Source organism: Homalodisca vitripennis, chromosome 1, assembly GCF_021130785.1.
Source record: "Homalodisca vitripennis isolate AUS2020 chromosome 1, UT_GWSS_2.1, whole genome shotgun sequence".
Classification (NCBI taxonomy): domain Eukaryota; kingdom Metazoa; phylum Arthropoda; class Insecta; order Hemiptera; family Cicadellidae; genus Homalodisca; species Homalodisca vitripennis.
In genome coordinates, this window is record NC_060207.1 from 182,208,838 (window position 1) to 182,235,646 (window position 26,809).

The 26,809-nt window shown below is 33.0% G+C and overlaps 1 protein-coding gene across 1 annotated transcript; it reads left to right on the forward strand.

The window, feature by feature from the left end:
• The first annotated feature begins 1,796 nt into the window (after positions 1 to 1,796).
• Positions 1,797 to 25,373, forward strand: LOC124352850 (BRISC complex subunit Abraxas 2-like). Its single transcript, XM_046802559.1, has 7 exons — positions 1,797 to 2,031; positions 6,912 to 7,002; positions 12,078 to 12,181; positions 14,300 to 14,499; positions 17,014 to 17,136; positions 20,284 to 20,432; positions 21,935 to 25,373. The coding sequence occupies exons 1-7, from the start codon at positions 1,942 to 1,944 to the stop codon at positions 22,018 to 22,020; spliced, it is 843 nt and encodes a 280-aa protein (XP_046658515.1). The 5' UTR covers positions 1,797 to 1,941; the 3' UTR covers positions 22,021 to 25,373.
• The last annotated feature ends 1,436 nt before the right edge of the window (positions 25,374 to 26,809 follow it).

Here is a 26,809-nt window from a genome sequence, read left to right on the forward strand (position 1 = left end):
CTTGGCGGGGTTCACAGACGTGTTGTTCCCGATGCACCACTCTTCAACTGCAGATATGCTTTCCTGAATCCTTCGGGAGTCCTCATCTGAAGAAAACTGAGCAAAAATCTTCAGGTAATCATCGAATTTGCAAGGCACCCACGCTAACATTGTCCAGTAGGTCATTAACAAAGATATTAAAGAGGCATGGACCTAATAAGGGGGCCTGCGGAACTTAAGAAGAAGGCGTAAATGATAAGCCGAGGTAGATAAGCCAATCTTGACATTAAGAGAGCGATTTTCAAGGTAACTGGAGAGCCAAGGCAATAGAGGATCAGCCACTCCGTAACCCTTCAACTTTGATGCAAGAATTGAATGGTCGACCTTATCGAAAGTCTTCGCCATATCAATATAAATTGCGTCTACTTGCTTGTTCTTGCGTTCAACACGTACTCTTGGAAGAGAAGGAGGTTTGAAATTGTTCACTTCCCACGCACAAAACCATGCTGAGACGGGTGGATCATTTTAGAACAGAAATGATTAAGCCTGTCTACAACGATTCCTTCAAATAATTTCTCGATGGCAGAAGGATGGTTAAAGGATGATAGTTCTTTACGTTACTACAGTCATTCGATTATTAAAGTGGAATGATAGATCCCTGTTTCAGTACTGTGGGAAAAATGCCTTGTTTGAGAGAATCATTGAAGAGCTCCTCCAACGGTTCTGCAAAAAGAAAACGACAATAACGAAGGATATATGGAGGATTATTATCCATGCCGGCACCCTTTGAAGTATCCAAGCTTTTGAGTTTACTGAGCACCTCCTCCTTCATTGTTGTCACAGTGCTGAGAAATTCCATGAAGGCGAAGTCGAAGTATGATGAATCTCGTGAAGGAGGAGAATAAACTGAACTGAAGTAGGTAGAAAAAGTTGACATTTACATGCGGAGTCTTTGGCTTCCTCCTTGTCAAGATACATGCTAAACGGCAAATCCGACAATCGCCTCTGCGCCTTTACTAGGCCCCAAAAAGCTCGAGGATTTGAAGACATATTCATTTCAACATTCGACATGTAAGGTCTGTAGCAATCGCGAGATTGTATCTTAAAAGTTTTTCTGAGATTAGATCATTTATAATAATCAACAAGATTAAGACTTTTTTAAAGCGTCTGTTGGCCACCTTTTTGTGTGTTATAAGTTTCTTTAAGTTGCCAGAAAACTACCTTGGATAAAAAGGTAGTAACAACAAACCTTTTCGTGGGACTAGCTTTGGTGAGGATCACCTCTAATACGCCCCTCAAGCGAAAGAATTTTTTATCAATTCATCATATTAGTGGGTATCTATCAAATATTGGATATGTTTCCACGATTGTACATCATAATACTTTCTTAGTTTATAATGAAATTTCAATTTGAGTTCTAGGTACTAATTAATTTTTAAATCACAAGGCCTGTGTCTTTGGCAATGGAAAGTGAAAGCCTATATAGTTTTAAGAAAATTATGTTCAATACAAAACCTTTACAACATAAATATTATATATATATATATATATTTATTTATTTAAATAAATGAATATCTATTTTCCTATACATATATATGAGATAAATATATATTTTCATATAAATAGATATATGAAATCTTTACTAGAAATGAAAACTTATAAATCTTTGTGATATTAATAATTTACTGTAGTAAGATATTCGTGTTTATTACTGACACCACATAGTAAATCTTGACACTTTCCTGGAACACGTATGGTAAAAAAGTCAAGAGGATGCAAAAGAAGACATGTGGTGCAAGGCTGCATGGAAATCGAAAACAAACTTAGCAAGGTTCTGGTGCATGTGATAATGTTAGGGTGGTTGGTTATGTTTCATATCAGTGAATCAGTGAATTTCAGTAAATAAACTTGAAATTGTTTACACCTTTTAGATTTTGCAATCCCTGTAGTCATTGAAATAAGATGACTGTCAAAACAGATGTAAATTTTAGAATAACAGGCCCTTGTCTGTCATTACTTTTACGGGACTGTGAGTGCAGTTTGTCAGATCAGGCAAGTACTTGAGACTTTCATATAGGTCTATAACATCGTGGTTTGTGCTTTGATTATATTAACTAGGTTTATATTTCTCTATCCTCCCAACGTAGGAAAAGTTTATTAAACTTTTAGTAGAATTCCCAATGAGGTGAGGGTTTTGTAAGTTGCAATGTTCTATGAATGTCCATATTGGGAAAAGTTATTGGCTAATAGAAGAGAATTGAAAAGTATAGTAAAAGATAAATCCACATGATAGATTTCACCTGTCAGTTTATTTAGGGGCTAACTCAACTCAACAATGAAATATAGCGTTTTCTTGGTGGCTTCAAATGCAACAATGTGGTCACCAAACCAAAATATGTCTCTATGTCTAAGCGCTCTTTAACCCTTCGAGTGGCGGTACTTTTTTCTCTAAGTGGCGGGACATTTTTACTGATTTTGTATGTTTGCAAAAGAAAATTTATATAAAATACTGTGTATTATATAAGTATGACATATCATACATCGATTTAAACTAAATAACACACAAAATAGAATGGTAATAATATGAAACACTTACCTTGGATTGGTGTAAAAAACCAATGGGTTGAATTCCAAAAATAAAAATTCAAATTTTTCTGTTTTATGTTAGGCTGAGTAAATGTTCCTAAATTTAATTTTTTTACACAAATCCAAAATAGCCATTTTGTTTAAAATTTAATTCTGAACTAAAATATGTATCGTTTCTGTGTATTATTCCTAAAAACAACGCTCTAGTTGCTGATCAAAACTTTTATGTACAAGTTTTTTACTGCATTTTAGTCAGTATCAGAGCCAACCTCATTCCTCCTCATTCTTCCTGGTTTGAGAGGCCTCCAGTAATGTTCCAAGTAAGGGAAACACTCCCTATGAACCCCAAAATTACAAGCTGGGCACCAGAAGTGACTTTTACCCCCTTTTTTGGTGTGTCCACACACTGCACAAAGTCTGGTAAATAAGCAATCCCGTGAGGAAGATCTACACTTGGTCCAGGAGGTTGTACAGTAGGTGGATGAACCGTTTGTAAGAGTTCCATTAGTGCCAGCATATCTAAATACTATATAAAATTAAAGTTTGGAATCTGGTCTTTCTAACCATACCTAATATATAGAGTTTAATTCGCGGCATAACATCGGAAATACCGGAACAAGAGAGGCTTGCGTTAATAGACGCTAGAGCGTCTCTGCCACTCGCAAACGAGATTTAATAGACGCTGCAGCGTCTTTCACCACTCGGAGGGTTAAAAAAGGAACGGTAGCTATAAGATAAAAGGCCGGGGCGGCAAATCACGAATTTGACGTTATCAACGTATTCTGCTAACCCTCCTGAACAAAAAATATATATAGTACTAGGGGGTGCAAATGACAAATAACATGATTTTAGGGGGTATATTCATAAGTAGTTAAGTTTCTAATGTTTTATTGTTCAGTTTGTGTGCTGTGTCTGGATAGTCTGTTTACTTGAATATTATTTGCGGCCGGGACTGATAGCATATCTGTTATCTGAGTTCTCCGGGGCATGAGTCACTGAGTCAGTGCTTCACAAGATATCGTGTTCCGTAGGTCGGATTGAGTGAGTGCGTTACAATGATGAATCAACCATCCACTAGTTCAACCAACCCTAGTGAATTGTGTGTCGGAGTGTTTCGTAGGGTACGTAAAGAGTTTACGTTTTAACCTAAACGAAAATATCTCCTTTTTAATTGAACATGGAATTTTTAAAAATTAGTGTATTTGTTCGTCGAGTGGTGTTTTTAAACCGGAAGACTTTGTCGTTTTGTTGCAATAGGAAAAGTAGTAAAAAAAGTTTTAAATGTTGCAATTTTAAAAAATCGGCTGGGGCAGGTTCATTTTTCAAAGAACACATTTTGATTTAGAGGCCTATTTTGGTTTGGTGACCACGTTGCTTTACCTAAAGCCTCAGAGACAACGTTATACTTCCTTGGAGTTTGGCGTTTCTGCAAATTGTGTGGTGGACTGGTATTCTTTCTGCCGTGAAGTGTACTTTCATCACATTTCAATGACGTCGAAGAAAATTGGCGGACCTTTGACAGTCGTTGAAATTGATGAGGCTAAATTTGGAAAGAGAAAGTACAATCGCGGCAGAAGAATTCAGGGACAGTGGGTTTTTGGGGGAATAGAAAGGCAGAGCAGAGAGTCCTTCCTTGTTCCTGTAGAACAACGCGATAGGGACACTCTGCTCGACATAATTAAACAATGGGTTCTGCCAGGTACCACAATTGTTAGTGACTGTTGGAGGGCCTACAATTGTCTCGGTGACGAGGGATTTAGGCACCTAACGGTGAATCATTCAATAAACTTTGTCGATCCTGACACGGGTGCCCATACGAACACGATTGAGAGACGCTGGAGGGAAGTCAGTGCCAACATCCCTCGGTATGGTGTCTGGACTGACCATTTTGTTGGGTACCTGGCAGAATTCCTTTTCAAGGCAAAATACCCCCACCCACATACCAGGCTCCACCACTTTTTTTTGCTGCTGCTCAGCTATATCCGCCAACACACTAATGGTAAGTGTTCTCTGTTAATATCCATCTAGGCCTATATATTTATATTTGAGTTTTTCATGATTTATTAAGTTTTTTAACTTTACATGATTGCCTTTGCATTACATTTCAATTTATATTTCTGATCAGCGCCACAGAATTGGCCAAGTGCTCACTGCGCCAACACAACGGAATAATCGCATCCACACTCACAGGATTATTATTGGGCCATACCTAAGACCATCCATAGATTTTTTCATTATTTGACATGTAAAATCTATATATTCTCGAAAACAGGCACAGTCTAAGAATGAGGGTAGTAAATAATATAGTAGACTATGTATTGAATGTGTATAGAAAGAAAGTTTCATAAAAATTGACTAGTACATTTTTTAAATACAGCCATCCATAGGGTTTTCCAATATTTAACATATAAAATCGATAAAGCTCCGAAAATAGGTCTTGCCATAGAATGAGGGTAGTAATATAATATAGAAGACTACATACTTAAATGTGTATAGAAAGTTTTATCAAAATCGGCTTGTACATTTTTGAGATACAGCTATCCATAGATTTATTTTTCAATACTTGATCTGAAAAATCTGTATAGTTTCGAAAATAAGTGTGGTGTAAGAATGAGGGTATTAATGTAATATAGTAGACTGAATTGAATGTGTATACAAAGTTTTGTCAAAATTTTATTCCTACATTTTTGAGGTTTGGGATTATCTATAGTGTTTCTCAGAACTTGTCTTGTTAAATCAGTATAGTTCCGAAAGTTGCTGCTACCAATAGCAGTTATTATCATAAAAGAAGACTTTGTTCATTTTAAATCTGTATTTGAAGTAATTTATCTTCACATTATAAATTAATATATATTTTGCATGAGTTAACTTGATGAACTTGGTTAGGATTCAGTTAGGAACGAGGTCAGAGTAATCGTTCTTTCTATGGATGGAATCTGTGGCCAGTTTCACGTCGGCCTTATTATACTGCAGCTATGTGTACAGTGGTTCAGTATGCTTCTAACTGTGAAAAGTGGAACATTATATGTTCACATGTTGTCCAGTTATAACCTCAAAACATGAGTGTTGTAATGGAAAATCCTGCCAAATATGAAGTGCGTGTTGTTATTAAATTTCTTTTGGTGAAAAATCACCAAGGACTGGAGATTAATCATGGACAATTGCTTGTGGTTTATAACCCAAAAATTATGAGCAAAGGTTAGTCCAATGTGAAATTAATGGCAGGAGTGACAAATGATGGGTTTTAAGCTATTAACCTATTGCTGTTGTCCTCTTGAAACAAAAAAAATATAAGGTGTAAAGTGATGAATATCATAAATTACTAAATTATAGAACATTACAAGATGAACTTCCTTTCTTGTGCTGAGTTTTCTTTGATATGTATCTGTGCCGGGCGTCACTTCGTCTTATGACTGTGAGTCAAACTCGTATTGGTTGCTGCTAACATCAGCCATTGCGCCATCTTTGGATATGTAAAATGACAATAATGCTGTTATCAGGGGAATTTGATCTATATAAAAGGTAATTTTGTTAATTTAGACCTTCTCAGAATTAAAGTACATATTGGCCTACAGTACACAAGTGCCTCTGACCAAGAGCGTCATGTGTTGGTGAAACAATCGAAAATCATTCTTTCAGATAGTACTTATCATTACAAGATCAAATTCTAGACGGTTTGACCACAAATGCTTCTGGCCATTTCTGCTCTTTCCAACTAACTAGGAAATACAACTTGTCAAAGCAAACAAATATTTCAATTCACCTAACCATGACTTCCTACTATCTCGCAAGAAAAGTAGTTCCACTTTTTTATGTTCTAAAATTCATTATTTGTCACTTACATCCCTAAAACACTAAATTGTTTAGTTCAGGAGAACTTTGAAATAGGTTAACAATGCGGGTCTCGTTACTCGTCGCAGGATGTGAAAATTTATTTTATGGCTGTCTGTCCGCAGATTATCTTCAAGAATGTAATGAGCTATATACTTGAAATATAGCATGCAGCCTCAGGAAAGCGTATTGCACGTGTTATTTGATGCCAAATAAAATGTTAAGAAATTGTGGGGATGAGAAATATCTGTTCTTAGGTCCTTGCAGAAATCAGACATCACAGGGTATTAAAATCCAGATTTCTGTATTTCATGAAATATGTAGATCTACTGGAATTAATATCCTCGTCTTCTGTTGTTTATATGGTTAAAATGTTTGGTCTAAAACATCTTTTAAATATGCATAGAGTAAAAACGGCTATTAAATTTATGAATTACTTGTATTTGAATTTTTTATAAGAACTACAAGTGATAAGTCAACTTACTCTATCTCTAAGGTTGATTTTATTGTTTCAGATGGGATTTCTTGTAGGTGAGAAGTCTAGTGTCACAATACAGACGATAAGTGATGCTGAAATGGAGGAGGAAAAGATTGAAACGACAATCTGTGAGTTGGTACATTATATTCTAGTACAAATATAGTTGAGAAGAATTACCTTTCTGTATCTAATTACGTACACTTCTATCTTGTTAGGTGACCTTGGATATAAGGTATACCTTCTCTTCAATTTCTCCACCCTGTTTTGGTTACAGTTTTAACGATATTCATGGCATGTCTGTGTAATAATGATAAATATGTTAGAATTTAGTGTAATAAATTACTAAATATAAATTATTATTATCATAATCATAATGTGTTTTTTCTTTTACATTATTAATAAATGAAAATATATTATTATTATACACTGGGACCAAATCTGGAGAGCAGGCTGAGATGTAGGACATTTTGGAACCTTGCCTCTCTGAATATTGAGGCAAAAACTTTAGAGATATAAGCTTGTGTGTTTAGGGGATGAAGACAGATTTTTATAAGCAATCCTAGGGCACTCTATAGAATATTTTATTCAATTGGTTTAATAACAATACATAATCCAGATCCGTGATCATTTTGCCGTTTTCCAATTAGTTAAATAATTTATGAAAATTTTAAAAATAGTCTTACTTTCTGAGCTGGAGATCAGATTTTGCTTTTTCTTTCTGTTACTTAACATGCTTTTGATGTACATTCTAGGATTCTTCACCATAACAATTTTATGGGCTATTTTAACCCTTTGCAGGCCAAAATTTATTTGCCCAATTTTCCTAAAAAGCCACACCAAGTTTAAAAATAAAAGTATTGATATCTCTAAAGCTAATATGTATTTTAAGTTTGTCATTGAATAAGGATTAAAAAAGACAAAAAACAAAATATTTATATAATTATTTAATACTTATTTAACCTAAATACAAAATTTAAAAAATTGAAACAAATTTGCCTAAAATGAAACTTTTTGTTTTTTTTTTATGAAAAGTTTGTATAAACTGCAGTTTTTTCCCTCACAGTTTATATATAAATTAAATTACAAGTTTTGTCTTTAACCATAAACAACTTTAGTATGGTACTCTTCGAAGCACATGTCCGGGTGTAGAGAGGGATTTCCCGCACAAGTTTTGCAGTTATATTTACAAGGCTCCGATATATTTACAGGTTGATGTTGTATCATAAGTTTCCACAAAATAAATTACACTACAATATAAACGAGACGACTACGTCGTAGCACAGCAGGCAGCACAAGGGATGGCGCGGTGCCGATAAGCAGTGAGTGTGTGTGAGGGGACGTCTGCGGCTCTGACAGTGACACACAAACAATAGACAGCACACCATTTTCTCTACGCTTTAGTTCCTTTGACCTCAATACGGCACCAGTATCCCAGCAAGCTTTATTTTGACATCAACTTGTATTGTACATTCGCGTTTATAAATTTTAACTCCATTTAAATAAAATTAAACAATTAATGTACATTTGCGTCCATTGACGTACATTTGCGTCCATTGACGTCTGTGGCCGTTATAACATATTCAGCCATGACGTCCATAGACGTTAGTGGCTCACCGAAGGTTAAATGTCTAGCAATGTTTGGCCAATTACAATATATCTTATCAGAACTTAGTTCACTTTGAATTTGTTTTTGGATACTAAGGTTTACATATCTCAGACCTTTCTCTTTCCTTAAAGAGATTTGAATTATTGAAGCTAAAAGTGGTGGAGATTACAAACATACTTATAAACAAAAGACTTCAATAATGTTGTGTTTAATGTAATCCATTCTCTACTCATAGTGTGGTGTCAAGAAAGCATCAAGAATCATAGTATGCTGACGGTAAACAATGTAACAATATAAATAAATTGATTAAAATTTTTCCAGCTCTAAATTTGTATTATCTAGTCACATCTCATATTTGATTGAAACCCATGGTTTACATATTGTTACTGTATGCCATAAAAAACAGTCATATCCTTGGCTGAGCTTTAGTGAAGCCTATCACTTGTGGGGCTGGAAAAATTTCACTTCTGCTTGTCTATCTCTCCGCATGATATCTCGAAAACGAACTGACCTGTTAAATTGAAATTGTGTACGATGCTTCATTTTTATACGAGGAACACTGAGTTCGTTGATTGCGCTTGTCACTCCATTGAATGTTAGGGAATATTTTCACATTGGGTCTTATGGGTAACCATGATGACAAGAAAACAGCAGAATAAATAAATTTGTAAACAAACTCAATCCATCCATGACAGATTAAAACATGTGCCATACGAGGTAGAGTCAAAACCTTGCTGGAATTGATTTATATATATATATACGAAGGCCATCTGGAAAGTAGTACCCGTTTCCGCCGCGTGAGGCGCTGATGACGCGAGTAGCCGTCGGTCAAGGTCACCTTCTCTGTTACAAGTTCCGTGACGCTAGCATTGCCTGTGTTGTTTCTGTGGCAGTTCATAATGTTTAAAAAAATTTTAAACGCCGCCAGTTGTGAAGTGCGGGCTGTAATAAAATTTCTCAACGCAAGAAACGTTCGACCTTGTGATATTCATCGCCAATTAAAGGAAGTGTATGGAGACAATGTGATGGAAGAGTCATCTGTTCGGCGCTGGTGTCGTAATTTCAACTTGGGGAGGGGGAACTCACACGACGATGAGCGTTCAGGGAGACCATCTGTCATTACAGATCAACTGCTGAGGTCAGTAGACGGATTTGTGAGGAACGATCGGCGCGTCACAATTGATGACATCTGTGAACATTTCCCTAATGTTTCTCGAACAATTGTTCATGAAATTGTCAAAGACCATCTGCATTATTCAAAAATTTGTGCAAGGTGGGTCCCTCGCATGCTTACAGATGAGCACAAAACCAAGCGTATGGCTGCTGCATTCACATTTTTGGAACGTTATTCTGATGAAGCAGACACCTTCTTGAATCACATAGTTACCGGTGATGAAACGTGGGTTTGTTATGCTTCACCTGAGAGTAAATAACAGTCAATGGAGTGGCATCATACTCATTCACCAAAGAAACCAAAAAAATTCAAGACTGTTCTGTCCACCAGGAAACTTATGGCAACCATTTTCTGGGATCGACGTGGTGTACTGCTTATTGATTTTATGGCCCGTGGAGACACTATTAACGCTAATGCGTATTGTGAAACATTAAAGAAATTACGGCGGGCAATACAAAATCGACGGAGAGGTCTATTGTCTGATGGCGTCATTCTCCTCCATGACAATGCCAGGCCTCATGCAGCGGGGATAACACAACAACTTCTGCAGCAATTCAATTGGGAAATTTTTGACCATCCACCATATAGCCCGGACTTGGCCCCTTCAGATTTTCATCTCTTTACAAAACTTAAAGAGTTTTTGGCGAGAAAAAGATTTGACAGCGATGAAGAACTTAAAGAAGGCGTGACTACGTATTTCAATCGCCTGGCGGCGGAGGAATATGACGCTGGAATATAAAAACTCGTCACACGTTATGACAAATGCTTAAATTTGCTTGGAGATTATGTGGAGAAGTAGTTTAAGGTATGCTCTTTTCAATAAAAATGTTTATATTTGTTAATATTTACTTCTGTGTCTTTATTTCACAAACGGGTACTACTTTCCGGATGGCCCTCGTATATATAGAACTATTTATTTTATACATAATTTATTGAAGAAAGTTAAAACAACTGACAAATCTATTTTGTCAAAATACTCTTCGATAAGAACACACTTGCCTTAACGTTCCTATAGGATGTTCGAAACACTTTTTGAAATCATCATGTGAAAGTTTTTTAATTGTATTCATTGCCATTTCCTTGACCGCTTCAGCATCTGCAAATCGTTTTTTCCTTTAACGATGTTTTCAACTGTGGTAACAGGTGGAAATCAGCTGGCTGTAGATAAGGCGAGTAGGGTGGATGTTTTAGCGTGATAACACTGTTCTTGGCTTTATACTAACAAGAACCATGTGCAGGGATGTTGTCATGAGGCAAAAACTAATTTTGTCCACCTGTTTTTCATGGAATTTCCTCTTGATGGCTTCTCTTATATGCCTAAATATTTCCACATCAAGTTTTTGGTCACAGTTGTAGGCCACCCTGGAATAAACTTATTGTGAATTAAATGTTTTTAGTCAAAAAACGTTATTCTCGCTTTATCCAAGCAAAATATTTCTTTCCTTAGAGATGATTCGTTTCGCTTTCAGAGGACTTTCGATTTGTTTGAGGGTTGTAGAGAAAACATGTTCTGCCACCAGTTACAATTTTTGTCCAGAAATCCAGATCTGCATCAGCTATATCAATTAACTTCGCCAGTCATTACCATTTGATTTTCTTTGTGGATGTCAATTAGCACTTTTAGAACCATTTGCAAACAAATTCTTTGTGTTCGAGTGATCTTGAAGGATGGTGTGGACACTACCATGTGATAGATTTACCTCAAATGTAATTTTGTCAATCATTAGTCTCTTTTTTGCTTGTACGACTTGCTACATTCGCTCAATGAACATCACTGGTTGTAGTTGAAGGTCATCCACTATGAGGGCTGTCTTCAATACTTCTGTGACCTTCGCGAAAACATTTGTGCTATTCATAAAATTGACTCATCCTCATCGCTGTTTCTGTAAGCACGAATTACTTAATAGTCTCACTAAGAGACGACGCAAAACACAGAATTTAATATTTTATCGCAGTTCACTAATTGCAATTTTTTTAAATCAAGAAAGTTAAATTACAGACATACAAAAACACTCTTTCCACAAATAAATAGTGGCAACTGAGCATTATCAACACTAAGATATTCTCACTCCAGGAGTAGTACCAACTGCTGCAAAACAAATTTCCCACCAGCAAGCGCATTGGGTGAACTTTTTGACTCTGCCTCGTTTAATACATATAGCCTATCTCAAACAATACTGAATTGGTGTGTAGACCAATTATGTTGTATTATTTCAGCACTTGCATGAAAAGAAATTTAATTAAAAAAATGTGAATGTATCATGTAGCAATACATGTTGAAAAAGATTTTATACTTTAAATTTTGTATGAAATTCCCAACCTCAGCAAAACCTGTTGGGACACGTGGTGTGGTGTATTCCTACCTTGTATAAAACTCTTGAAACTATTGAAACAAGAATTTTAGTGGAATGTCTGTTTTTCAGCCATCAACGGAACCTTTCCTGTTGGCCTCCCATTTGTGTTCTGCAGTTCTCTTGGTAGAGTGGATGAAACTACATTAAAAGAAGTTTTAGGTAGTGTTGAAAAGGTAAGTTTTATTCCTCTAAAAAGACGATCCTTGCATTTCAAGCAACTATTGTCTGATTTCTATTTTTGCTGTTTTCTTTAAAAATGTTGAAAAGCTTTTTTCAGACAATCTTTTGCACAACATATGTTAAGCATATTTCTCGACCTTTCCAAACCTTTTGACTGTGTGCATCATACGACACTGTTGCAGCAGTTTTTGGACATGAGATATTCAGGGTTTGCCGCATGATTGGCTCTCATCTTATCTTACATACAGGGAGCAATGCATATAGATTGTGAATGCACTGTCAGGCACAGTGAAAATGCTCCATGGTCTCCGTTAGGGATCAATATTGGGGCCAGCCTTTTCCTCATTTATGTTAACAGCTTGAATTCTTCAATTCAAAATGGAAAGATGATTCAGTATGCTGATAACTTAACTCTCTGCATTAGATAAACAATTAAACATGATCTTATAGTGAAGTCATTCATTAAGCTAAATTCATGCATTGAGCATTTTTCAAGAATAAATTTGAAAACAAACGGTTCAAAATCAAATTTGATGAATTTCAGCCTCAGGCAACTGGAGCAAGAGAATCTACCCGTGGTGATGGTGGATGACTTTCTCTTGGAAGAAGCTGAATCTACCAAGTTCCTTGGTCTATACCTTGATTGAGGGTTGACATGGGACTATCAATCAAAAGCGTCTGCTCAAAGGTTGCTTTCGGAATTTATGTCCTCCGTAAACTTGCAAATTTTGTTCCATAAATGTATTAAAAACCGCCTATCATGGTTTGAGACATCTATATTTATTTTACAGTTTGACGTTTTGGGGCAGCTGTTCTAAATAAAAATTTGAAAAAGCATTTAGAGCACAAGAGAAAGCGGTTAGAATTCTTTTAAAATTAAATTCCAGAGAGTTGTGCAAAGTTGCCTTCAGGAGACTTCCAAATGTTACCCTGTCTCTATATCCTCGTCGCCTTGTATTGCCATTTCAAATGCGAAATGGCCTAAGGCAGGAATGTCCACCAATATGAGATGATAGACAGAGACAACTTCAGAAATAAACAACACTGGACGACAATGTTTCAACACTGGCCATCTCAAATTTCTGTGAGACTTATCAATAAACATCTCGAGAGTGTTGAACTTCTAAATAATTCCAAACAATTCAAATCTCGATTAAAACACCTCTTGGTGTCAAAGGCGTTTTATTCCATTGAAGAGCTCATAATAGTCGGCTGGAAAGAAAATATTTGAATATTATAATTTATAGTGTGATTGAAATCCTAGTTCTGATATCAAAAGCCTTATTGTTGGCATTATATATTTATATATATATACATATATATATATATATATATATATATATATATTACTATTGTTATATTTATGGTAGTATTAACGCATGCAGAGCGATTGATTGTTTATTCAATAAAGGATATTATTATTATTATAAACCAGTTTTTTAATAATAATAAGAATTGCCTAAATATTATAATAGATAGGTACATATCAAAAAATATAATAGCTTAATTGCGCAATAGCATAATTAGATTAATTTCTGTATAAATACAAAGCAGAACTTTAAAAACGTTTTCATTGAGTGTTTTTCTATAGTAAACCCAAATCACCTAAAGAAATTGAAAATTGAAAAAAAACTCACTTTTTAGGGCAGACTTACTGAGAAAAAACCCTACCAGTCAAAGGGTTAACATTTATTTCTGTATTCTAGATTTCACTCTAATGATTATCACAGCACATCTGTTAAACTGAATGATTTATGGTGTCATTCTATGTGGAGCAGGTGAAACTATTATTCTCACTATGTATAACATGGCTAATAAATAGTAATAAGTTATGCAAGATGTTGCTTCTAGACATTTATATTACTGTTTATCGTTTTACAAAAATATACAAAATTTCTCCAGAAAAAGTACCAATTTGAATGATTTTACTCAAACCATTAAGAATGTAATGAGACACTAATTTGCGAATGTTAAGTTTAGCTCAAGTTCATATTCCTCTTACGTGCAGCATCTGAAGATTTCTGGAAGATCTGGAGCTAAACTCAACATTTGCATCGAATCAACCCTTACCAGCATAGCTGCGTTATGTGTAGGCAATCATTTGATTCTAGGAAGTAGTGGGCTGGTACAGTTTCCGGCGCAACTGCAACCACAGTATTTCACTCAGAGAAACAATTCTACACAGAGAGCTGAGAAGAGTCCTGGGTCATAGCGCAGCCCAGTTCTTTGTCTTCTGTATCATAACAACCTCAGCAACCGATCGGAACGCCACACATTCCCTCAGGTTCACCTTCTTCTCCCAGAATCACAGGTAAATATGTACAATTTCATTTGTCATCTAGGAATTTCAGAGTACGCTGTGTATTTTATCAAGTGCAGAAATAAGGTGCTAATTTATATAACCACTGCAACAAATCTTCATATGAGGTTGTTGAAGTCAAATTTATCTTTCTGTGAGGTTCTGTCTGCTTATCTACTTGATAGAAAATCCCTTTTTGCAATAAAAAGGTACTGTTAAAAATGAAAAGACAGTTTAATCAGATATTGTTTTAAACATAAATTCTGTTTCTTTTTATTCCATTTCTTGAGGAGCTCTAAAAGGTTCCTGAGAAAACCTTTCCAATTGGGACATTCAACTGGCTTGCAGTCTTTGGATAAAAATTGTTTATTCATGAAAATACATGTATTATATTTATAAACGATAAGTTCTTTTGTTATATGTCACTTTTTAAGAAAATATAATACTTATTCAGTACCTAATATTAGCTTGCAAACTCTTTCTGTGTGTATATTGTCATTATGCAAAAATACATTGCTTAAATTAAACTACTTTTCATTACTTGATCTAGTTGAAGTTTTGTATGTAGACTTAAATCACAAAACATGTCATAAAAAATTAGGATAATTAACCCTTTGAGTGCCGCGGCGTTTTGCTATATGGTATGCATAAAATGCCAAGCGAAAATGCCTGATTCTGCGAGGGTCTGGTTAAAAATTAATAACAAAATTATTTATTGGTATAATGTCTTGGGTTTTTGTTTTTTTTTTATATAAATAAATGTATTTTCTTTATACATATAATAAATTGATCACTTATTTAACGTTTTTATACCAATAACAAAAATCATTAAAAAAAACTTTATGAGCAAAAACATTTTGTTTTTTATTTTGACACAACTTTAGTGTTATTGAAATATTTTATTTTTTCACTTTTATTTATTCTATCTTATACTCCATTTAATTCTTTACAAAAAGACATATACAAACTTTTTTATACTTATAAATAAAGTTTGGAAAATAAATGTGAACATATGAACCACTACAAAACTAGAAATTTTCTAAAGTAACCTAACACTCTGTGTATTGTCTACACTGCTAATGCTTAAATCTAATGCCTGCAATACTAGGTCTTCATTGTTAGCAATGTTTTTAAGACTCATTGTTTATAAATATCACTGAACAAACACAAAAAACATAAAAACTATACAAATGTATCTAGTAAAGTACTAGCTGCTTACGATCACCGTAACTCACGGTCAAGTCATTGTTCTACTTACACACAGACTAGAACAACATACAGAAACGAAATAATTTGAAGATACTAACACTACAAACCCATTTACACTTAAAAACTTCAATATTCACAATCATTTGTGAAATAAACACCAGCGCAAACAAAACATGTGACGGCTCGTCCGTGTAATGGTCGATTCTAAACTCGACTGACACGCTCACTTTACAACTGCCGTAAAAATCAGAATCTAACCAGAATGCAACAAAACCTACATCAAAAGTTACGTTGAAGCCTTTGAAGTGCGTATGTATAGTCATTGAGCCAATTTAGATAAATACTAGATAAAATATAAGCGTTACTGCAGAAGTCGCAAATAGCGATTGTGGCATTTCTTGCATATAATGCAAGATCACAAATAGCGATGCTCCGGCACTCAAAGGGTTAAAGTACACAGGCTCTGCTCCACTGGCCTCTAAAAGTTGAGGAATTCTTCCTTTTGTATTTTAGAATAAAGTCTGAATTTTAGTCACATTTTTAATGCAAACTTTCCATCTACTGTAGTGGCTTTATTAATAATCTGTTTTAAATATACCAGCTGGTATGAACAAAACCTAATATAAACATTGCGTATATTATTGTTTATTGATTTTACTGTGCTGTTTGAAATGTATAGAACACAAGAAGAAGCTTGTGAATGAAACAAGAGGAGAAGCATGTATGCTTATATAAAAGTAAAATGTGCTTACAAAACAAATCACATGAACTGTGGTTAAATACTTATCGTGAGTGATATATTTACTCATTGCTCACAAGAAATTCTACTTTAACAAAGTAGAAATTGATAAAACAACTTTGTATAAAACTTGTTTATATAATGAAATAAAGTGAAAAATGCCTTTATTAAATAGATGGTGTTAGGGTTGTCAAGTCTTCTCTACCACTTAAGCTCAACAACATAACATACTTAATGTTGTATGTAAGTCTTCATTAAATCTGTTATATTATCAAATCATATTTTTAAACAAAGTATGTTCTCTAAAATTGTCAAATAGTTAAATAATTCTCAAAGGAGTATACTGGATGTTAAAGTAAATAATGTATTACAATTTTCTTAAGACGTTTTGCTACTCTTTTAATTTTTATAAATTCTAGAATTTGTCTTAAAATCTGCTTCTCAGATACTAAAGATTTCTTTTTAGAAATGTTTAAATTATAATAGTATTAAATGTTAATAAATCTTTGGTTACGAAAGGCCTTGAAACCGAAGCTTTTATAGACTACCTGTTGTTGACTTTGTTATTTTTGTTATAGAAGACTGCAACCTGTGTCAGTTGTAGAAACAAATCTTGGTGAACCGGAGGACAATGTTTATAGAAAGAGTACTGCAGTTGATGATTCCTTTAAATGTTTGCAGCAAGTCTTTCAGTCTGTCAAGTAAGTTGGTTTTTAAGATAGTTAGCTAAATAAACAATAAGAAAATTAACCATGTTACAGTATTTTATTTGCCATGAGCTATTTTTTTATACTAAGCAGAATCTTGATTTAAAAAAATAATTTTATTTGTAAATGATCTTTTCTGCTCAAGAGCAGTAGAACAATTAGGCATCAGATGCAGTAGAACACACTCACTCTGCTGACGGGTCTGACTTATTACTACAGCTTCAACACACAGCAATTGTAAGAAACAAACAAAATAATCAATAACCTTCAAAATTAAAGAAATACAGTCAATTCTTATATAAACAAGTGAAACATGTAAGCCTACTTTCAAAATGGTATGGACTTGATAATGAGAGCAGGTTATGCATTAAAACAGACTCAATTTCATTCAGTAATATAGGCTACATTACATTTACATGAATAGCATAAAATAAAAAAAAATACTAACATTTAACAAATTATCTTTATATATATATATATATATATATATATATATATATATTTCTTGTGTTCGTGTGTATGTGACTGAACTCCTCCTAAATGACTGGACCGATTTGGATGAAATTTTGTGTGTGTGTTGAAGGGGATTCGAGAATGGTTTAGATTCATGATTTGGTCCGATTTAAATAGTTTATTTAATTAATTTTTTATTTATAAATTGTTGTTGATGTTAGAGTGTTTTATATTGGATCCGGCAGATTGCGCTATGACACGTAATACAAAAGTGAACTGATACTTTCAGCTGTTAACACTTTCAGCTGAAGTTCATCAAAGAGGCAGAAACATTTGTTTACATTGAAATTTTAGTAACTATTAAATTACTGTAAACTGCTTGATCAGTAGTGTAATGCAGATTGCAGAGACGAAGTTATTATCTAATTTTAAATTTTGATTGTGCCAATGATCAATAATCCATCTAATGCCATGGAAATGCTATTTATACGCTCCGAAACCAACATATGAGACCATTGTTTTGGTTAGTGCAACAGCATAAATCAATTGTGGAACTGTAAATAGATTAGACCGGGGGTGCATTTAAACGACCAGAACAGACTCATATTGACCGCAGCAACTTTTTAGTTGGATGATACACTTTCGTCATTGGGATAAAAAGGCTAACTCTTATTGTTACTGAAATCGTCGGAGCACTTCAATAAATTATCATGTAATGTTGGAGAGAATACGAATCTTATAAAAACTGTTTCACTTTATGACTTCAGGACCCCAAAACACTGTTCTTTAAACTTAAATCTAAAATGGATCAGGAGATTGGAATAGCTTTGAGTGACTATCAATTATCTCAGGAGTGTTTATTATATCATAGATAAAGAATACATGAATATATTGTCTGAGTTTTCAACAGGAAAATGTGTGCGATGCCGCAGGTAACTGCTAGTATATAGTAAATACATTAAAAACTAAAGTAGTTCAAACATTATTAAAAGTAATTGGGCTAATGATTGAAATATGACATAACATTTTAACAATCTGGCATACTTATCAGCCTCGTATATCTGCTCAACTCTGTTCTTAACATCTGGAACTATTACATAGGAAGTATTTTATAAAATGGTTCAAAACCCACAAAATTATCTTTGCAAATTTTTTGTAGATTTCCTATTGTATTTTGTATTTGAGACAGAACTAATAAGATCATAAAAAAGTAACTTGAAAAAATATAGTTTTTAATAGATTTAACTGGCAAAAAGATTTAAAAAAAATAATTTTTAGTAATTATTACTCTTTTGTTGGAAGATGTATAATGTTAGGTGTGGAAACTTCCAAACGACAGATACACATTTTAGTTAGAAATGATGTAATGCAGTCATTATAAATCTGTATATGTACTAATGACAGAATTTAAAACATTTCTTTACAATAAGTTTTAAATAAATTAAAGCTATAAAATTAATTTCACCATTTAAATAAAAGTAGTTATGTAATATGCACTATACTGTTTTGCTGAGAGTCTTTATGATCTTCCCCACACATATTTCTCCCCTCCACCCCACTATTCCTTGCATCTAAGTCTACTAATGGAAAAATTATATTACAGAAATACATGCTTTTGTTATCTGTAACAATGAGAAAAACTGAAGTACGACCTTTTGAGAACTAGTATCTGCTGTCTTCTTCAGTAGACAAACTTAAAACACAAGGCTAAACATGCATATAGATTAGTGTGTGGCAACAATTGATTTTAGTGGTGTTTGGTATTTTATTTAGTTTGGTGCATTTTACATACTATTTTGTCTGTTGTGTATTACTGTTTTATAACTATGTTTCTCATTTTGCTCCTATACATTTATAACCTTATAGTTTAAGTTTTATCACTTGACTAGAGAGCATACATTATTTCTTAAAACGTCTTTGTGTTTGTTTTTGTTAAACTTAACAATGGCCCTAACATTCAAAGTTAGCCCTTCAAAAATGCGCTAAATGCATGTTTGAAATTAAAAAATATTTTTTTTATTTGTTTATTCTGCTGCAAACCATGAAGTTATTTTGTCTTAAACTAATTATATTTTACTTTTGAAAAATTTATTATTTAAAATATAAATTACTTTAAATCAAATTTTTAAATCACTTAACATTCTAAGCTTTGCGGCTTGATAGATTATTAATGCTGCTATTTTGTCAGAAAGAATCCTAGCCTCTTCACTCTCAGACAGTATTATCACTTGTACCACGTTGGTAGTCCACAGGCACCCGACCAAGGAGTTTGAAATCTTATCACTTATGTATGTGTGAAACTTGGTCTTTCCAATTGGTATTAAAGTTGCAAATTCAGAACTTGTCTTTAAACTTAATATACTATAAATAATATAATATAAAAATATAACATAAATAATATAATATAATATAAATATAAACTTAATATTCTTTAAATTTAATATACTTTTTCCTGAAAAGAATGCCATATACAATTATACACTCATCTCATAGAAACCTAATAGTGTCAATTAGTTTTATGTTGTGTTCTGTTGTAACAAGCACTCTTTGATCATCAGACTATTTCTGATGTATAATAGGTACTTGTAACATTTTTATTTCTAAATTGTGTTTTGAACAAATTCTTTTATTTTAACTTTCTATGTATTTCATTATCAATTGTGTAATGAATGTAATTTTTATTTTCAGTGGTGTTAATAATTCTAAAATGGCGATGACAATGCTACATACGGAAATGAATAAACATTTGAACACATTACAGAGCAGTGTTTCCAAGCTACAACATCAAGTTCACTCGCACTTAAAAAAAAGCAGTTCCTGTAGTTATAGTTGTGCAGGTGAGCATGTTACAATATATTGTATAACATTGTAGAACATTAGAAAAAAGGTTGGCCTACAACGTTGCATTTTAAAATGACTCTTTTGAGTTGGTTCACCACAATATTCTTCTTCTTGACCAACATCTTCTATCTGATTCATGTAGTTGATTTTATGGGCATTATTATGGGGTTTAGTCCTAAGCAATCTCAACTCAAAATAGCTGAATTTCCTGATTATAATAAAGGTGTTAATTTTTAAATATAAATAACACATAAACATTCTCTTAATAAAGTACTGTATTAAAGTGTTAAATTACATTGTATAGCCACGAAAAAATTTTTCTCTTATGTCTTGTCGGTAACATTTGTTTTGCAGAGCTTTATATTGTTGCTCTCTATAAACTTGAGTTATTCTTTCTGTGGCCTAAAGTCCAAGTCCGATCCTTGTGAATAAGTCCACATGATTTTTCATCTCAAAGATGAACTTTGGACTTAGGAGTTTTTCAACTTCTTAAAATAGTAGATGGGAGCTTAAGTATTCCAAACAATCCATTAATTTAAATAGTTCTCAAATATCTAATCAGCTCAATTAAACAAATTTATCCCAATTCAAACACATTACACGGCTAAGAAAAGAGCCATTCTTACACCAAAAAATAAAGTAACAACAAGCATTAACGGTTTTTTATTGTGCTAACTCCCTATTAAGATAGTGAAATATTAATTTGTGGACTATGTCGTAAAGCTGAATGGTGCAGTTCACTACTGTGTAGTTTTTGTACTCCATCTGGGACTTCCCCTCACAATCATCAGTTGAAAGTTGGTGCTCCAATAATGTTTCTGTGTAATCTGACTCCTCCAAATCATTGCAATGCCATGAGGGTCTAATGTGGAAAAAACATTTTTCTACATAGAATCCCTTGATTCTATTTGATCACCACTTTCAGTTGAAACAGGTCTATATGCTTATTAAGATATGTTTCTCCATTACAATAAATAAAGCGCAAGGTTAGAAAGAGCAGACTTACATTTACTAGATTGGAAGGATATTCTTCTTTTTCTTTATTGAGATATGAAGAAGAACATACAATAATGAACATACATGGGATATTTTGTGTCCATTGGGCACTCAGGTCAACTACAGAGATTCAATTTGAAGTGTCCAGTTTTGCCAAATTGCAGTAACAGAGAAGTTGCAGTTAAACAAAAAGGTTGCTTTACTTTCACTGAGTCTTTTTCACACAGTAATAATGTATATCTGCTGGGAAATCTATACAATTCTTGTTACCAGTTCTTTATTAAGCCTGCAAGAGAAAGTTTGGGTTAAACATGGAAATTGTCTTATTTTTAGGTTAGGTAATTCTCTAGATTTTGTTACCCTCTGGTAAGGTAACTCCAATCTCCTCAGTTGCGATTGATATGTTTGATCGAAAAGGGTTTTTATTATTCTGGGTTTGGAACAGTTGAGTAAAGTAAACTGTAATTAATGAAGATGTATACTAAACCCTGTGTTTGCTCAGTTGTAGACCAGAAGTCAAGAGGGGACGAAGTCATGGCGTCAACATCCAGCAAAATTACTGCAGCCGATCTCTCTCAGGAATACTGACGTTGGCATTTGGCCCTGGACTATTTAGTTACCCAAATGAACGATTATCAAACGCTTTGTATAGTTTTAACTATATTTACTATAGTATCATTAAATTGTTTGTTTTTGTATAAACATAAAATGATTGTGTGTAAATAAACAGTTTAGGCTAACAGTTAAAACTACTTAATTTTGTAAATACTGCCAATAAGTGGCCTTAGTACTGTAAGAGGGTGTCAGATAGTAATATCATGTGTGACCTTATTAAAGACTAAGTTGTATTTTATTAACTGTGGTGAAACACATCTTTGTTATTTAATGAGAAGTGCTCTTTATGGAGATTTATTTTTATTCTTTGGTTAATCTTTTGAGACAGACATATTTTGTACTATACATTCCTAAAAAATGAACCTTTGATTAAAAAAAAATTACTGATGACAGGTATTTTAACTTTCTACATTACTTTACTTTCTACTACTTTACAATGCAGTACTTATGCCTTTGTAATAAAATTGAACATGAGTTTTACTTTTTTGTTACCAGTTGGTGATCATTACTAGGTATTGACAGGCTTCAAAATCGAGTTCTATCTTCTACAATACCTACTACATTGTTCAATGTATAATAAGCAATTTCAATTTAATTTTATTCAGTATTAAAATTAGTAGACTTTTTAAATTTTGGAAAGTTTTAAGTAATAACCAATGTGAATAGTTAATTTAAAATTGTATAAACAAAAAGCTTATATTCTCACATCTTAAACAAATTCAGGATAGCCACCCAAGTGTGAAAATTGGAAATAAGATAGGAATACAAGGTGTGGCTATTAAATAACGAGACTGACTTTGTAAAAAAATTTATTTTAATTTCATACATAGCTACTTGATATAAACTCCTTCTCTATTCTTACAACGCTCCATGCGAATTTTCTATTTTTGGAAACCGTGCTGGAGTCATCTGTCAGCTCCTTTAGGACATGTGCCACTTTTCACAAGACTCATATCTTGGCCCTTTTAATGCAGATTTCATCTTAGGGAACAGGTAGAAGTCACATGGTGCAAGATCTGGTGAATAAGGTGTATGTTCTAACACTGGGATGTTGTACTTGTCTAGGTACCTCTTGACAGATAACGTGGAATGAGTTGTCGCATTTGTCTTGGTGGTGAGCCCATGATTTGTCCATCCACATTTCAGTGCTTTTTTTCCTTACTCTTTGACATAGTTTAGAAAATACCTCAAGGTAGTAATATTTATTAATTGTTTGACCTTCATAAACTCAGTGAAGGTACAATCTCATGGCTATAAAAAATTATCTTTGCTTTAAATTTTGACTTGATCATACAAACTTTTTTTGCTCTAGGTGAAGTTGGGCTTTTACAATGCATAGATTAGAACATTGTTTCTGGATCATTATAAACATCATCATACACATTCTTTATCAATACCTTCAGTTTTACCAATTGCACAAATACTTTTAATTTTGAAAGTAAACAATATTTTCGAGCTTTCTCCTGGGACCCCTGGTATATTAATGTATTAAATTGTTGGGTTATTTCCAGTTTTCCTAATTGAGTGACCATCCTGAATGCAATGAAGGTGTAAGGAAGTGGTTTTGCATTTATAATTTAAAACCAACTCTAGTTAATGTATATATCTGTGTTTGTGTGATTGACGATATTTCTGCAAAGCTGTCCCTTACATCATTTTTCCAAGGTCATTCACTACCTAGTGTAATAACCCTAGTTAAATCCCACCTTTAAGTCGCATAATATTGTGGATATTTCAGAGGTTTTAATTACAATCTATAAAACACATTATTCTAGCTTGAACCACAGTTACTTTTCTAGTAATATTAAAATTTGGTCCAAAATACCTTGTTTGGTTTCAACTTAAACTAAAAAACAAGATGCAAAGTTTATGCCTACATTTTTATAAAATGCAATATTAAGCAGACTGGTTTTCCCTATTCAATTTCAGGAAAAACCTTTGTAATTTCATGGTAAATAAAAAATTAAATTGTGTTGTCGTTACAGAATTTCCCTGTACTTCATTACTTTATTAACCAAAACTTTCACAAAATTGAAAGTGGAATTACAATCAGAGTTTCTTTGTTTTTAAAATTTTTTATAGTAACAGACCAATCTTGTATTATAAAAGTTCTGAACTGTAATTATTGTGGCACTGTGGTAATTATTGTGGCACTGTGCGTCTCTATAATATGCAATGGTAAACTTTTGTTGCTTCTTAGCCTATTTATAGTGTGGCTCGTTCTTTATTCTTACTTTAAATTTTTTATCAATTGGATTTGTTCCAAAAACCAAAACAAGTAGAGCATTTGGACGTACATGTCACTAAATAGAAACATTGAAAGACACAGAGATCAAAACAAAGGATCATCACCACATCGTCTCCTAAATACAGATCTTTATTAAATTAATCACTGTGATAAAGAAAGGATTAAACAATACATTTCATTATATTAGTAATAATCAAAGAAATCACGAATATTCCATTGGGATTAAAAAAAAATACTTTTTTGTAGTTAACATGAAATTTTATTTAGATTTTCACCTAATTTTAAATATGTAACAATTGAGTTCAGAAATTGAAATGAATATTTGATATCTAAAATTAGTATCTATACTGAATCCATGAATAGTATTAAAACAGTAGTAACTAAAATACAATATCTTTAAAATCATTCATATGTAATAAATTGTGGTTTTTAATACAGTCTCAAAACGGTTAACTGTGTTGTGTCATAATAATTTTAAGTACAAAATGCCCTTAGTCTTAAAATATTTAACAAAAGGAATTATTAAAAGAGGTGTCATTATTATTTTTAAGTAATTTTATTTTTTAGTTTTACAAGTTTTTATTTTTGATTATGCAATAGAAACCTAGTTTTTTATACAGATAAATAAATAGAATATAAATTTGCAAAACTACATAATTCTACATTTTACTTTTCCATCTTAAATTATTTTGTTATTCCATAAAACTGGCATACACATACATTATGTGAAACAATGTTCATTAAAATATATATATATATATATATATAATACCAAATATTGTTTTTTTCCAGTTTTAGTTAATTTTGTAATTTATTTCAATGGAGTTTTTTTATTAGTTATGAAAATTACATTTATAACTAATATCATGGTGTCAATTATATTAATGTTTATTTCATGAGGTTTTTTAAGGAGCAAAGTTGATGAGGTATCAATAAAAATTGTGTATTATACTTACAGTTTTGAACTACACCTATTGTTAAGGACAAACTTGGTTTATATGGTATCCAGGTATAACTACTTAAAACATTTCAATTTAATATTTTACATCAAATAAACTATTTGAACTTGAATGCTGAATCAAGCTTTTTCACTTATCAACCTTGTGTAATCATGTCTACCCTAACTTACATTGGTTTATCTTTACTTTGATATACATGAAAAATGTTTTTGTAATTCACATTTTAAATTATTTTAACCCTAGAATGGCAATGTTTTGCATAAAGTATCTCATTTCATAACTGTTAGTCCAAATGTAAACAATTATATGCCAATTTATTCAAAATATATATTATATAATTATATTATATTAAATATTTTTTTCCATAATTATAATAACAAAAATGAATAAGAAAAATTCATAAAGTATATTTTAAATAAATATATGCGTTGTGCAACTTCTTAGCAATAGGTTTTACATAAAAACAGTAAATGTATAACTTATTCTAAGTTTTGTGCCAATTCCAAAAATGTATAGTTATCCTAACTTCTACCTCATAACTTATTTTTTACATTTTTACGAAAAAGTGCGCTAAGTTACTGTTACTGTTTTTTGAAAATAGGTTGATCTCTAAAAAAATAATATCTTTTATGGGTAAACATAATCTTATAACTGCATTTAAACTTATGTAAGTATGATAGTGAAAGCAAAAATAAAATGAAATACTCAATTTGAATCCTACCTTATTTACAATATATACTGTTTAATCTTTCACTCATAGTCAATGGATTCCACCCTGTGGTTGCAGCCTCTTTGTCGAACTGGTCTGGTGTAGTGTTCGAGCAGATAATAGGACAGGGTGAACTCCACGATTACATCTAGGGCAAAAGAAATTGGTTTTCTTTTTTTTTGTGAGGTTTTACACTCACATATGGCACACAAGCAACAGTTCAAGTTGGGGAGTTTCACGAGTTCATAGGCAGGGCCAAGGACATCACCAGATGGAAGAACAACTTCTCTGTCTGACTTACACAATTGTGAGAAAATGCTTACTAGGATATCACATCTGTAACATGTTCTGTCAGGTTTGCCTCAATGTCAAAATAAACTTTGTAATCACTTAAAAATAGGATGATCCAAAACGAGCTCTCTAAGATCACATGATCGGTCTCCAAAGCTTTCACATATAATTAAAACTAAGCTAAGAAAGTTAAACCACAGTAATAACAACACTATAAAATACATTTTTCCACAAATACTATTGGATTCGTAATTCCAAACACAAAAGCCAGCATTTGTGGAATGGACCTTAGTGTCAACACCACCAAGGTGTCAGTTGGAGAGTATTGGTCCTTTCTTATTGAGAGGCTCTTCCATTGAGTTAAAAGTCCGAGGTCAAGTACTTGGGCGTAATCCTTGATGGGATCCTGAATTGGGGACCCCAACTGGAAAGGGTTATTGCCAGAGGGAAATGGTCTTTAATGCCCTGGAGATGTGTGGAGGTGGGTCTTGAGGACTTAAGCCGGGGCTTTTGTATTGTCTTTATGTCTCCATGGTTAGACCTGCACTAATGTTT